Genomic DNA, 12,610 nt, shown 5'->3' with positions numbered 1-12,610 from the left:
CATGGAGCCCAAGGCAGGGCTTGAACACATAACCCTAAGATCAAAACCTGAGATGAGATCAAGAGCCAGACACTTACTGGCTCACCTCCCAGGGCTGCCTAAGACCTCTATGCTCACCCTGCCCTCCCGCCTCATCTGCCGGCCCCGAAGCCAGCAGAGTGGTGGGCACCAGCGCATCCTCCCCTGATAGCTCTAGCTTCCTGACTCCAGCTTCAGCCTCGAGCTGGGCTTCGCCGGCCACAGAAAGGCCTGTGCCAGAGGCCAGCCCGTTGCCGCCTTGCTTCCCTTCTCTGCTGCAGAGAACTGCGTGCACTTCCTCAAACAAGCCCCTGAGAACAGCTGGTATGTTCGGAAGGGGAAGCGGGGGGGTCCTGTAGTCCTACAAACAAGCATCTGACGTGTGGGCCACCCCTCCCCACACAGAGGTCCCTGGCTGACCCAGGATTTCCCTGCGATGTCTCATTCCCAGGGCTCATTTCTCCAGTTCCCTGGCTGGCTCACCCTTTGCTAGTTTGCAACCTCTTCTGGAGCTTCTCCAAGGAAATCTGAAACCAGCGTCTGTCTGTTGGAGGAGGGCAGGGAGGGACTGAAGAAGAAGGCAGGTGGCCCCAGGCTGGTAGGTGGCAGTTTTAATAAACAAGGGAATTTACACACAAGACGTGGCTGGGGGTGGGGACAGCAAGCCTGGTGGATGCCACGCCCACCCACCCACTGCATCTTGGAAGTTCAGAGAGAAGCCTTAACTGGGTCAGTCCCAGATACTGAGCAGATGTCCTCCACACCACATCCCTATCTGAGGCTGTGTCCTTGGAGCAGCCTCTCAGAGGAGAGCCATGCAGAACTCACATTCCAAGGACAGAGGAGCGGGGAGGAGCCTCCAGTCCCTTGGGTCTGGCTCACAAGTCAACTGACCATCACATCTTGATGCCTTGGCCCAACCCCCGCTCAACACTCCTGCTCCAATTCCCTTCCACTCCAAGTGTGCGTCCCCGTTCCGCCTGGACAGCCCAGCACATGGTCAGAAGAACCTCAGAAGGCCTTTCGACATCCTTAAAAACTCCCAGATGCTGGCGCTACAAATCTACTTGTCCACATTTTTTCTCTCCTGCTCCCATGACAGAGCTTTGACCTAGATCCTCCTAAGCTTTCTAAGGGTATGACTGATGTGAAAATCGAGGCTCTCCCATAATAGAATAATACTGCCTAGAAGCAAAGGCACAGAGAAAGGTGTGGCTGCTTCCCCTTCGTCTGTGCTCCCTTCTCTCGGCAATGACCTCCTTTTCTCTCGCGGCTCACTCTTCTGTCCACCTCAAGCAACCAATGAGGGAGGTTGGTTCTACTCTTGGGTCCAGAGGTGGGGTCAAGGCTCAGGCCTTCCAGCCTCCGGCCACAGTGCAGACAGGAGCCCTCATCTGAACCCCTCAGACTGAAGAAATCTTGGGGGGTGCTCCTTTGCCTGCACCCCTGGGGGGTCCTCTATTGTGAACTGAGGACCATTCTTTGAGAGCCATGGTTGGGACCCGCTATGCTCAAATAGTTGGGTTTCAGGATCTCTTTTTTTTGTTGTTTATTTCTTTTAATTGAAGTGAAATTCACATAACCATAAAAAGTGTGGACTTCAGTGGCATTTGGTGCATTCACAAGGGTGTTGTGTAAAATGTGAAATAATCACTCTGCTGCCCCAGTTAACCTCTCATTTTTTTTTAAACCAAAGATTTTATTTACTTATTTGACAGACAGAGATCACAAGTAGGCAGAGAGGCAGGCAGAGAGAGAGAGGAAGAAGCAGGCTCCCCGTTGAGCAGAGAGCCCGATGCGGGGCTCGATCCCAGGACCCTGGGATCACGACCTGAACCGAAGGCAGAGGCTTAACCCACTGAGCCACCCAGGTCTTACGTTACTTTATTTTTTTAATGTTATTATAGAAATATATTTTTTCTATTGAATTTTTATTTAAATTCTGGTTAGTTAACATATAATGGTTTCAGTAGAATACAGTGCTTCATCACTTACATACAACACCCAGTGCTCATCATAAATGCCCTCCTTAATGCCCATCTTCTACCCACCTCCCTCCATCAACTCTCGGTTTGTTTTTTATTCTGTGTTGTTTTTTTTTTAAGATTTTATTTATTTATTTGACAGACAGAGATCACAAGTAGGCAGAGAGGCAGGCAGAGTGAGAGGTGGAAGCAGGCTCCCTGCTGAGCAGAGAGCCCGATGCGGGGCTCAATCCCAGGACCCTGGGATCACGACCTGAACCGAAGGCAGAGGCTTTAACCCACTGAGCCACCCAGGTGTCCAACCTCTCATTTACTTTCTGCCTCGATGGATCTGCCTACTCTGGGTGTATCATATAAAAGGAATCCTATAACATGGGACCCTTTGTGCCTGGCTTCTTTCCCTTAGCATGATGTTTCTGAAACTCATCCACATTGCACCACGTATCCATACTGTATCAGTATTGTATTCCTTTTCATGGCTGAATAACATTGCAGTGTGTGGAGAGACCACAAATTACCAGCCCATTTCTTCATTGATGGGCACCTGGGCTGTTGTCACCTCTTGGCTGTCTGGCAATCGTGCTTTTAGAAATAGTCACTTACAAGTTTCTGTGTGGACGTACGTTTTCATCTCTCTTGGGTATCCCTTGGAATTGACAGGTCGTGGTAATTGTATGTTTAATGTTTTGAGGAATCCCCAGACTGTTCTCCACAGTGTCCGCACCTATTACATTTCCACCAGGAATGTACGAGAATTCCTGTTTCTTTACATCCTTGCCCACATTTGTTATTCTCCTTTTGGCCGAGAGTCATCTTAATGGCTATGGAGGGGTATCACATTGTGGTTTTGATTTGGATTTCTGGAATGACCAATGACGATGTGTTTGTTACCCATTTGTCAGGACCTCTGTACATTATTAAAAAGTATCGAGGCGGGGCGCCTGGGTGGCCCAGTTGGGTGAACGCCCAGCTCTCGATTTTCACTCGGGTTATGATCTCAGGGTCATGGGATGGAGCTCTGGTCATGGCATCGAGCTCTATGCCCAGCATGGAGCCTGCTTAGGATTCTCTCTCTCCCTCTCCCTCTGCCCCTTCCTGGGCTCTATCTCCCTAAGAAAGAAAGAAAAAGAAGACTATTGAGAATCCTAAAGAGCTTTTATCTGCTTTCATCTGTGTAGGTACTATCAGGGATACTTACCACATTTAGATATTAAAACCAAGAAAGTTTAAAAATATTATTTATTAATATTATTTATTAGTTCTCTCATAAACAACAGTAATAAACTCATTACGTGTTAACATCAGAGAGATGACATCATCACATAACATGTAGTTTTTGGAAACTCCACCATACACTTAGAATGAGCATGAAGAAGGTAAATAACATCTTAATTATTATTTAAGACATTTGTTCTCATGCACCCCACCCCCCACAGTGAGTCATGATAATTCAGTTCAATTTTACTCAAGAGAAGTAACACTAAAAAAAATTTTTTTTTTCTGGTCTGAGATTCTTCTCAACCCAGAAAACATGTACTTGGGGGCATGGGGAAGTGGACACTGGAATGGGCATTGTACCTGGTTAGTCACAGACAAGGCAGAAAATGGTTCTTTCATCTGGATATGGACCTGCTGATACCTGTCCATTTTTAAAATAACACTTTTCTGGCCTGAATTCAGAAATGCAAACGGGCTGGTTTTAAACTTTCATTAGTTTCCTTAATCACCTGGTTTTTGCGAGTGGATGGGCATGGAGGCCTAGAACCCAGAGGTTCTCAAAGTGTGGTCTCAAGACCAGCCTCAGTGGCATCACCTGGAACTTTTTACCAGTGTAAGTCCTCGGCCAGCACCTGCTGACTCAGAGACCCGCGATGCACCCCCCCTGCCCACCCTCAACCTGGCCTCCAGGTAAATCTGATTTGCTAAGTGCGTTGCTAACAGTTTGACGGCTACTAAGGAGTGAACTTTTCCAGGTTACCTTCTGTCCATGGGATCACCCTCCCTGCACCACACTTCCTTCTTCCTTCCATCCCTAAACATCAAATGCAGTGATCCTTTATCAGTGCTTTTCTGTCCTTTATCAGTGCTTTTATGACGCTGATTGGGAAATGTAGGCATTTGCATGTGATGTGTCTGTGAACATCACATTGGTACAGACCCAATTCAGATCATCACTTAACGCAATCCCACAGAAACTAACTTGGGAGGGGGCGTGTTAGTAAGGTACACATAGAGCTTTTTATTAGGCACAGTTCGTGACCTTGGACTTAGTTTTCCCGTCTTTTCCCAATGTACTTCCAGTAAATAATCCTAAATGCCGAAGCTCTGGGATCCCCAGAGGGTTGCCCTCTGTCGGTGTTACCCAAAGAGTGCTGCTGTGGCTTCTGTTTAGAAATTCAGATCGAAGGGTCTGTGGAAGGGGGCTAGTTTAGAGGACTGAGCCAAGGACAAAAAGATTCCGAGTTCATTACAGGACGTGGCCCGGAGAATGGGCTAATCAACCAGCGGCAGGGGAAGGATCTGTGTCCATCCCCCAGTTCCATAGGGAGGGGACTGTGTGTGTGTGTCTATTTACATTCGTGCTAGGGTTTTCCTAAACTGGGAAGTTAGGGTGAAATTAACACGAAGCTACTTTTCTCTGTACCGTGTGTGGTGTGGAGAGTCCCATGCTGTTCAAGCTTGAATGACCACAACGACGCAAAAATAAGACCCACAGTTCCGGCTGTTGCTTCCTGTCCCTCCAGTGACCCTGGATCTGCTGCCCAGAAGCCGGTCGGGTCCACTCGTTGGTACTACGGAGCTGGCTGTGTCCTGAGTTTGCAGTGGTCCGGTGGGTCAGCATGCGACGGCAGAGTTTTCCAAAACCCAAGAGGTCCCAGGAAATGCCTCTTGGCCGAACGTTTAACTTGTTTGAATTTGCTTGGGCTCCACGACTTCTGTAAGCTGTCCTTGGCTTCTTACCACTCCCAGTTTTCTAGATTGTTCTTCTCCTCTTCCTCCTGCAGGGATATAGCTAAGTCAGTCGTGGGTGTAATACCGCACGGAGGAAAAAATGTGATCCCTACCCTACCCCGCTGTGGGGAGAGCCTTCAACATAAACCCCTGGGGACCTGCTAACTTAAAATTCCATCCCGGGGTCCTGTTACCTTCCCACAGCCTGAAATCTGACCCCAAGGCCTCTCTGTGCCTCCAGAGGTCCCGACTGCCTGCCCCTGGTTCCTACAGCTCGAAGATTCAACAACCATTGTGCCGGGAGCAGATCTTCTGTTTCCTTGTCTGCTCCAGGGCTGGGTGGGTCTCAGGGAACCAACCACAGGATGGTTCTGCTTTGGGACTGATGCCCCAAGGGGTGTCCTGCTGTTTGCATTTATTTCACCAAGAGGCTAAGGGGTCCCCCATCATACTTGAAAATCTGGGGTCATCCGTGCTGCATCCATCTTCCTTAACCCTTACTGCCCATCCGCTGGCAAATCCCGCTCATTTGACCCCCTTTATGTATTTCATGATTCTCTTCCTCTTTTTTAGTGTGTGCCCACATGCTCACCTTGTCTCTCTAAATATTCCGTCATAACTGCCACCATGATTCCTAGGTCCCCTCCATCTCACCTCTGTCGCAGCCTGACTGTCCGAAGGGCCAGTGCTACCATTTGTCCCCAGGTCAAGCTTCTGTGGCTGTTTTCCTCAGGTGGGGTCTGAGCCCCTCTGGCTGACCTGGTCTTCCATGATGTGCTCACCGTCCATCCCCACAGCACGGCCGTCCCTGCTACCCACGCACCTCACAACCTGATGTTCAGAGCTGCCTGGCTTCTCCCGGACATTGTCACATCCATTCACACCGCGTTACCTCTCCCCGTGCTCCCTGCCGCTGAGCAGCCATCTCGCAACTTCCTGTATCTGGCTGTAGGCACCGTCTACTCTTGTTGGCACCCTCGTGTAGGATTAAGTGTCCTTTCTTTTTGCTCCTACCACCCCTCAATCTTGGGCTTTAAAAATTTGTACGTGAACTCTCTTTTTCCTCTTCCTATTCATCTTTAGGCCTAGCAAGTGCTTGGCACAAAGCAGATGTTCTTGCAATACTGTTTGTTTTTTAAATTAAGATACGATTGACAGTAACATGGTATAAGTGTGTGGCATGCAACATGTTTATGTATTTTTAACACACTGTATCACTATATTGCAACACAGTTACCACCGTAGCACTAGCAAACACCTCCACTGTGTCATATAATGATCATTTCTTTTTTGCTGGGAGAACATTTAAGATCTATTCTCTTAGCAACTTTGAAGTATAGAATACAGGATTATTGCCCATGATCTCTATGCTGTGTATTCGATCCCCAGAACTCATTCATGCTAACTGCAAGCTTGTAGTCTTTGATCAACATCTATACAAGAGATATTCTATACATTTTTTTGAGTTATGTGGGGGGCAGTAGGTACAGAAAAGAATAATAGTAACTGTGCTAAGTGACTTTCATGAATTGATAGCACCGTTTCTAGCCAACTCTGTACTGTAAGAACTTTCTGATGATGGAAATGTTTTGTATCGGTGTTGTCCAATGAGGTGGCCATCTGTGGCTACTGAACACTGGACATGTGACTAGTGTCACTGATGAACTGAATTTTTAATGTTGTTTCATTTATTTAAGTTTAGGCTTAAATACCCACCATGTGGCCAGTGGCTAGTGTGTTATTGGACAGCATAGTCCTAGACCTTCCCCAGCCCTTACTGAGTCCACAGGAATGTCTGATCCCTTCCTACGTCCTGGGAGCTCACATTGGGCAAGGCTGTTAGAACGGCGTGCTGGTAAATGATTAACAACCAGCTCTTTGAAGGAGTTGGCTTGTTTCCACGGCGTCAGGACTCCCACCAAGCCCAGTTTCTAGCTACCAACGTGACACAACCGAACGCAGAACTGGGAAGAGGTGTGTAGTAGCAGACCATCGTGTGGCAATGCCTCGATAATATAGAGACAATAGATTGAAATAAGCCTGAGAACAAATAAAGCAGTTAAGTAATTAGAGAGTGGCTGCTTTCCAGTATGTATTAACTTTGTTTTCAATATGATCTATGTAACTATGTTTACATACTGAATTTTCAACAATGGCTGTGCTTAAAAATGGTTCACAAGATTCATGAAAATTTAGCTTTTGGCTTTTGGTTGTTAGGAGTCAGGGGAAGCCAACAGCTGTCTATCCCTAGTAATTGGTCCAAAAATAAAAAAACGAAAAACAAGAAAGTCACATGTAGGATTTCTGTGTGGCCACAAGAGGGCACCATCAGACAAAATTAGATTTGGGGAAGGCTTCTCGGGCTGGCTAGACCTGGTGGGAGAAGGCTGTTTGGGGAAGGAGTGTGGGTCTCCTGGAAGACGGTCATTCTGGGAGAGCTTGCAGGAACTCATCTAGTTTTAGGCTGTTCCTTATGTCACAACACAAATCCCAAATGTTGGCCACTCCCAAATAGCTTTTCATCTTGAAGCTACCAAGTGAGAATTTCCTTGAGGAGGTATTAAGTCTTGTCAGCAAAGGGAGGGGAGAGCACATGTTGGGTTCCCACAATGTCCTGAGCGCCTGACACACCCCATCGCACATAATCCTAAAACAACGCCTCAGGAATCAGCTAATGGAGAAGTTGGTAGATGGTCAGGTCTTTATATGAGTAATTCCTGATAGAATAACCCCAGGGGCCTTACCCGCCCCCCCCCATAATCGGCGCTCTTTGATTCACATGAGGGAAATCAGGGAGTATTTGTGGGCCTGGTGACTGATACAATGATCAAAGACGTCTGCCGGTTTCCCCTGTCTGGGCTAACTGTAGGATCTAAGAGCTCTGGGATTTGAGGGAAGGGTTGAGCCTGTGTCCTCTCAGGGTCTTCCTGGGGAGCTCATGTCAAGGTTGGTTAGATGGCACACTGGTGGGGGGCAAGGGGGGTGGTGCTTTAGGGATGTCCCAGAGAGTCAGGAGAGTGACATAGGAGGTCTGCCTAAAGGGAGGGAGAAAGTGTCTGTGTGTGTGAAACGAATTCACTCTCTTGACCTTCATACTCTCTGTCTAGTGCAGCGGTTCTCAAAGTCAGGCGCCTGGAACAGCGGTATCGAGATGTCCTGGGAACGGGTTAGAAATGGAGATTTTCAGGCCCCAGCCTAGACTGCTGAATCAGATGCTCTGGAGGCAGGGCCTGGCAGTCCGTGTTTTAACAAGCCCTCCAGCAGCTTCTGAGGAGCAAGCCCACTGAAGTTGGGGAGCTGCTGGCCTGGCACAGAGCTGTCAGAGCTGGACATGTGTGTTTGGTGCCCCTGAGGGGCTTTAAGGAAATACTGGTGTCTCGGTCACACAAGGTCATACACTGTATGGTTCCATTCGTGGGAAATGTCCCAAATGGGCAAATCCACAGGGATGGGAAGTGACTTGTGGTTTCCAGGGACTGGCGGGTGGGGGGGGGATGCGGAATTGGGAGTAGAGGGTTTCCTTTTGGGATGATGGAAATGTTCTGATGTGTAATGAGACAGTGGTGGCATATATACAACATTGCCAAAAACCACTGAATTATGCACTTTAAAATGGTCAGAATGGGGTGCCTGGGTGGCTCAGTGGGTTAAAGCCTCTGCCTTTGGCTCAGGTCATGATCCCAGGGTCCTGGCATCGAGCCCTACATCGGCTCTCTGCTTAGCAGGGGGACTTGCTTCCTCCTCTCTCTCTCTCTCTGCCTGCCTCTCTGCCTACCTATGCTCTGTCAAATAAGTAAATAAAATCTTAAAATAAAATAAAATGGTCAGAATGATGAATCCTAACCCAGCTGGAAAAAAAAAAAAAGCACCAATGTCCTAGGGATCCTGGCTGGAGGGCAAGCATTGGTATTTAAAAAAAAAAAGCCTCTCCTGGTTCTAATTGGCAACCACTGCTGAAAATACGAGTTAATGCAATTAAGGCCACACGTGGGTCATGTCCCAGTCAAGGGCATGCTGGTCTGAGTGTCTGCAGTAGGTCAAGCGGGGAGCACAGGAGAGGAAAACTCAGGCGGATGCTGCCCTTGGTTTCCTTCCAGCCACGTGACGGGAGCAGAAAGGCCTTGGGCTCTAGATTTGGGCTGTTATTTCGGCCTCTGCCATGCACCCCTGTTTGCGTTGCTGGATCAGGGAACCTGCAGCTCTTTCAAATGTCCTGAGAAGTTAGGTTGTGGGAATGTTCCTTAGACACGCATGGAGCCTGGCATACAGTAGGCGCTCAGCCAATGCTAGTTTCCTTTCCTTTCCTATTTCCTCATGCTTGGGTTCTTGCCAGCTGCTTTGAGGATGTGTGGGTTGACCAGTTCTCTGTGATCCCCCAAACCGCTGCTGGTTAGTAGGAGGATAGGGTGAGGGTTTCTCTGCCTGAGCTCTTAGCACACCGGGCTCCGCCTGCCAGCTCCGGCCAGGGCTTCGTGACCCTGACCCCACGGGACTCACCATCTCCGCTGCCAGGTGAGCCCGCTCAGGAGGAGGACGCTGACCGGGAGGAGAACGCAGCCAGCCACTGTCAACAGAGAAGCCGTTCATTAAGGCTCCTGCGGGGTTGGGCTGCCCAAGCAGCCTGAGAAAATTCCCCCAGAGCAGGGGTTTCCTGAAGACCAGAGCGCTGGCCTTTCCGCCTTCCCTTCTCGAGTGCAGCTCCCACCCCGACATGCTTTCCTGGGAGGCTCGGGCCCGGGGCTGGAGCCCAGGGAGGTGGGAGAGGTCTTGGCACCTTTCCATGAGGGGCTGGGCTCTTTCTGGAAGGCTGAGCTAACCGACCAGCACGCTCTCCACCAAGGGTCAGGGGCCTCGGTTAAGGAGGCTACCGGGGAGGCCTGCGATGGGTGAAGGAAAGCTCGGAACACAAGGGGCAACGAGCCTCTCTTGAAAGTGTTCCAGTTCCCCAAATGCTGCCTTCCCCGGGCGGGAGCCCCTGCCCCCCCTGCCCCCCACCCGGCCAACCAGCCGTCCTGGATGCTCTTCTCAGCCCGTTTTCCCTTTTCTCCCCCAAGCTCTCTGGATGCGCAGTCGTGTAGCAGGGCGGACGCCGACGACGTGCGCGGCACTGGTCTGCCGTGAGTACACATCACACCACGCTGGGGCCGCAGCCCTCACACCTCCCACCAGCCCTCCTGTCTGCCGGGTCCTTTTCGCGGTGAGAACACTGCACATTTACTCCTTTAGCCAGTTTCGGGGCCTACGACACCCCACTGTTAACCAGAGTCCCCACGCTGTCCACCAGCTCCCCGGGACCGAGTCGTCCTTTAACCGGAGTCTCTGTCCTTCCACCAGCGTCTCCCAGCTTCCCCCACCCACAGTCCCTGCCACCCCCGCTCTGCTCTCTGTTTCTGTGAGCTCGGTTTTTTCTCCTCCTCTCAAAGCCCGTTTTTCTCTCCTACCAGGAAACCACTGTGAGGTTTATGGGATCTTTTGTCATTGCGGGTCCGTCCTGGAGGAGCTCTCGGTGCTGCTTTGAGCCCTCCCACCGCACTCACTGGGACCGACGGCGGTGAGTTTGTGCCGTTCGTGTCTGGGTTAGTCTTTTACTCGTAGGACTACTAGACAGGGTCAGGAGGGGGTCGTTTTAAGCCAACCGACCGACCGTCTGTCGCCCCAGACCACCAAGCAACATATCCCACAGGCTCTGGGCTGCGTTTTGTCCACGGGAGCCACGAGCCCCTGACCCACCTGCTATCTGGTACTCGGAGGTGAACAGGAAGGACTCCATCGTGGTAGCCACTTCTGTGTGCTTGTGGGAATCTGTGCACGAGAGAGGAGAAGGTGCTCGGTTGTGCTGCGTATCAGGCCGCGCTCGCTGGGGAGGGTGGGGCCTCTCGCAAGCTAGAGCCTCGGAGCCTGGGGGAGGGCGAGGGACGGACCAGCACGCCGCCTTCCGTGTCGACGTGCCGTCCTCAGCCTGGCTTCTCCTGGTCCTGACCCTTGCTTTTGACATGTTTATTTGTTGTAAAGATTTATTTAGTTATTGGAGAGAGAAAGAGAGACAGAGCAGAGGGGAGGGCAGAGGGAGAGAGAGAAACTTAAACCCACTGTATCCAGCACAGACCTGGACACGGGGCTCGATCGCATGACCCTGAGATCACGGCCTGAGCCGAAACCAAGAGACAGAAGCCCAGCTGACTGAGACCCAGGGGCCCTGCTTTGGACTTGTTTGAGGGTTGGGAGGTCAGAGGGGCGGGTGGCCTCACTGACCCGGCTGTGGGAGGGGCTGCCCCAGGCCCCCTGTCTTCCCTCTCCTGCCTGGTGGCTTCAGGGCCGAGCTCTCATCGCCGTCCCAGAAACGCCAGCCTTACCTGTAGTACCTGCCGTCATCAAGGGACGGGAAGTGTCTCTCCCAGGGGGCGCGAGGGTGCTTGCTTCAGGCTCCTCTTCGTCATCTGCTGGAGAGAGGGAGTGATGAAGGTGGGGCACGCAGGGGTCCTCAGCTGACCCGGCCACCCTCAGTGGGGTGCGGATCGCCCTTCTCCGACGTGGTCTGGGGGTCCTGCCCCTCTACAACAGGCCACAGGCACGCGGGAACGGCCCCAGCACCCCCGGGCGAGAGGGACTTTTGACCCTGACCCTGGCGCTGTGGGACCCCGAGCAGCCTCTCCTTCCCCAGCTTCCTGGTCAGCCCTGGTCTCCACCAGTGGCTTGGAAACAGGTCGTCCGTGCCCAAGTGCCCCGAAACAGCAAATGAAGTAGAAACGCACAAAAGGACAGCTTCTCTCAGGGACAGGTTCCCTGCCCTTTGTGGGTGTTTCCAGTTACCCGGGACCCTGCCCTCCCATCCTCTGACACGGGAGGGGACACATGCAACAGGCGCCCGGCCAGCCACGTGGCTCCCTGCCAGCACACGGTCGGGGAATGTCATCAGAAGGATGCAAGTGCCAGCTGACCCCTCACCCCCGTCCCTGTGCTCAGAATACGGGCCCCGCTTGCCTTTCCCGCTCCCAGAGGCTGCTCCAAGGACACAGCCTGGAGCTATCGATGGGACATCGAGAACACCTGCAGAGCATCAGTGACTAACCCCGTTAAGGCTTCGTTATAAACTTGTAAGATCCGGTGGCCGAGCTCTGGTGTCCATGCCTCTTTCTGCTGCCCCACACTAGCCCCATGTGTAAGTTCCTCTGCTTATTCAAACCGCCACCTGCCAGCGGTGGCCCGCCTCTTTCTCTGGTCTCTCCCTGCGCTCTCAGTGTATGGGGGCGGTTTCAGATTTCACCCCGGGAAACTCCGGGGAGAGTTCTGAACCAACGGGCGTGAGCTGAGAAACCTGTAACACTGATGTTTAAATCTGAGCGGCTTTGGGTTGTAAAAATAGTAGTACGCTTTCAGAATGAAAATCGTAGACCTCCGCAGAGGCGGGGTGCACGCATGTCTGAATGAGTGTGTGTGTGTGCGCACGTGCGCACACATACACATGATCACATCCCTGCTTGACTCAGCCCCTTCCCTGCACACCGGCACTTTTACCAAAGCTCGGAGGGGCATTGCACGAGGAGAAGGAGTGTGCTAACGGTGGACCGCTGGACACATAATGAGTTCACGTTACATATCCGTAATTAGAAGTGCATGTGTGGCAGGCTGCCTTGCCCTTTTGAATGAGAGAAAGT

At 51.3% G+C, this 12,610-nt stretch overlaps 1 protein-coding gene across 3 annotated transcripts in view; it reads right to left on the bottom strand.

Moving 5' to 3' along the window:
- Positions 1-4,907: 4,907 nt before the first annotated feature.
- The window catches only part of IL2RA (interleukin 2 receptor subunit alpha), a 44,739-nt gene continuing 37,036 nt past the window's right edge, over positions 4,908-12,610 (bottom strand). For 2 of the 3 annotated variants that reach the window (XM_032881646.1, XM_032881649.1), the window contains exons 5-8: positions 11,309-11,395; positions 10,686-10,757; positions 9,453-9,519; positions 4,908-5,002 (exon numbers count right to left, since the gene is read on the bottom strand). In XM_032881646.1, coding sequence (XP_032737537.1) covers positions 4,978-5,002; positions 9,453-9,519; positions 10,686-10,757; positions 11,309-11,395 — 251 coding nt within the window. In that variant the 3' untranslated portion in view covers positions 4,908-4,977. The remainder of the gene's footprint in view (positions 5,003-9,452; positions 9,520-10,685; positions 10,758-11,308; positions 11,396-12,610) is intronic. The other variant, XM_032881647.1, reaches the window with a different exon arrangement.

Source organism: Lontra canadensis, unplaced genomic scaffold, assembly GCF_010015895.1.
Source record: "Lontra canadensis isolate GAN:19392208 unplaced genomic scaffold, GSC_riverotter_1.0 scaffold76, whole genome shotgun sequence".
Lineage (NCBI taxonomy): Eukaryota > Metazoa > Chordata > Mammalia > Carnivora > Mustelidae > Lontra > Lontra canadensis.
This window is presented reverse-complemented; position numbering and strand designations above follow the sequence as displayed.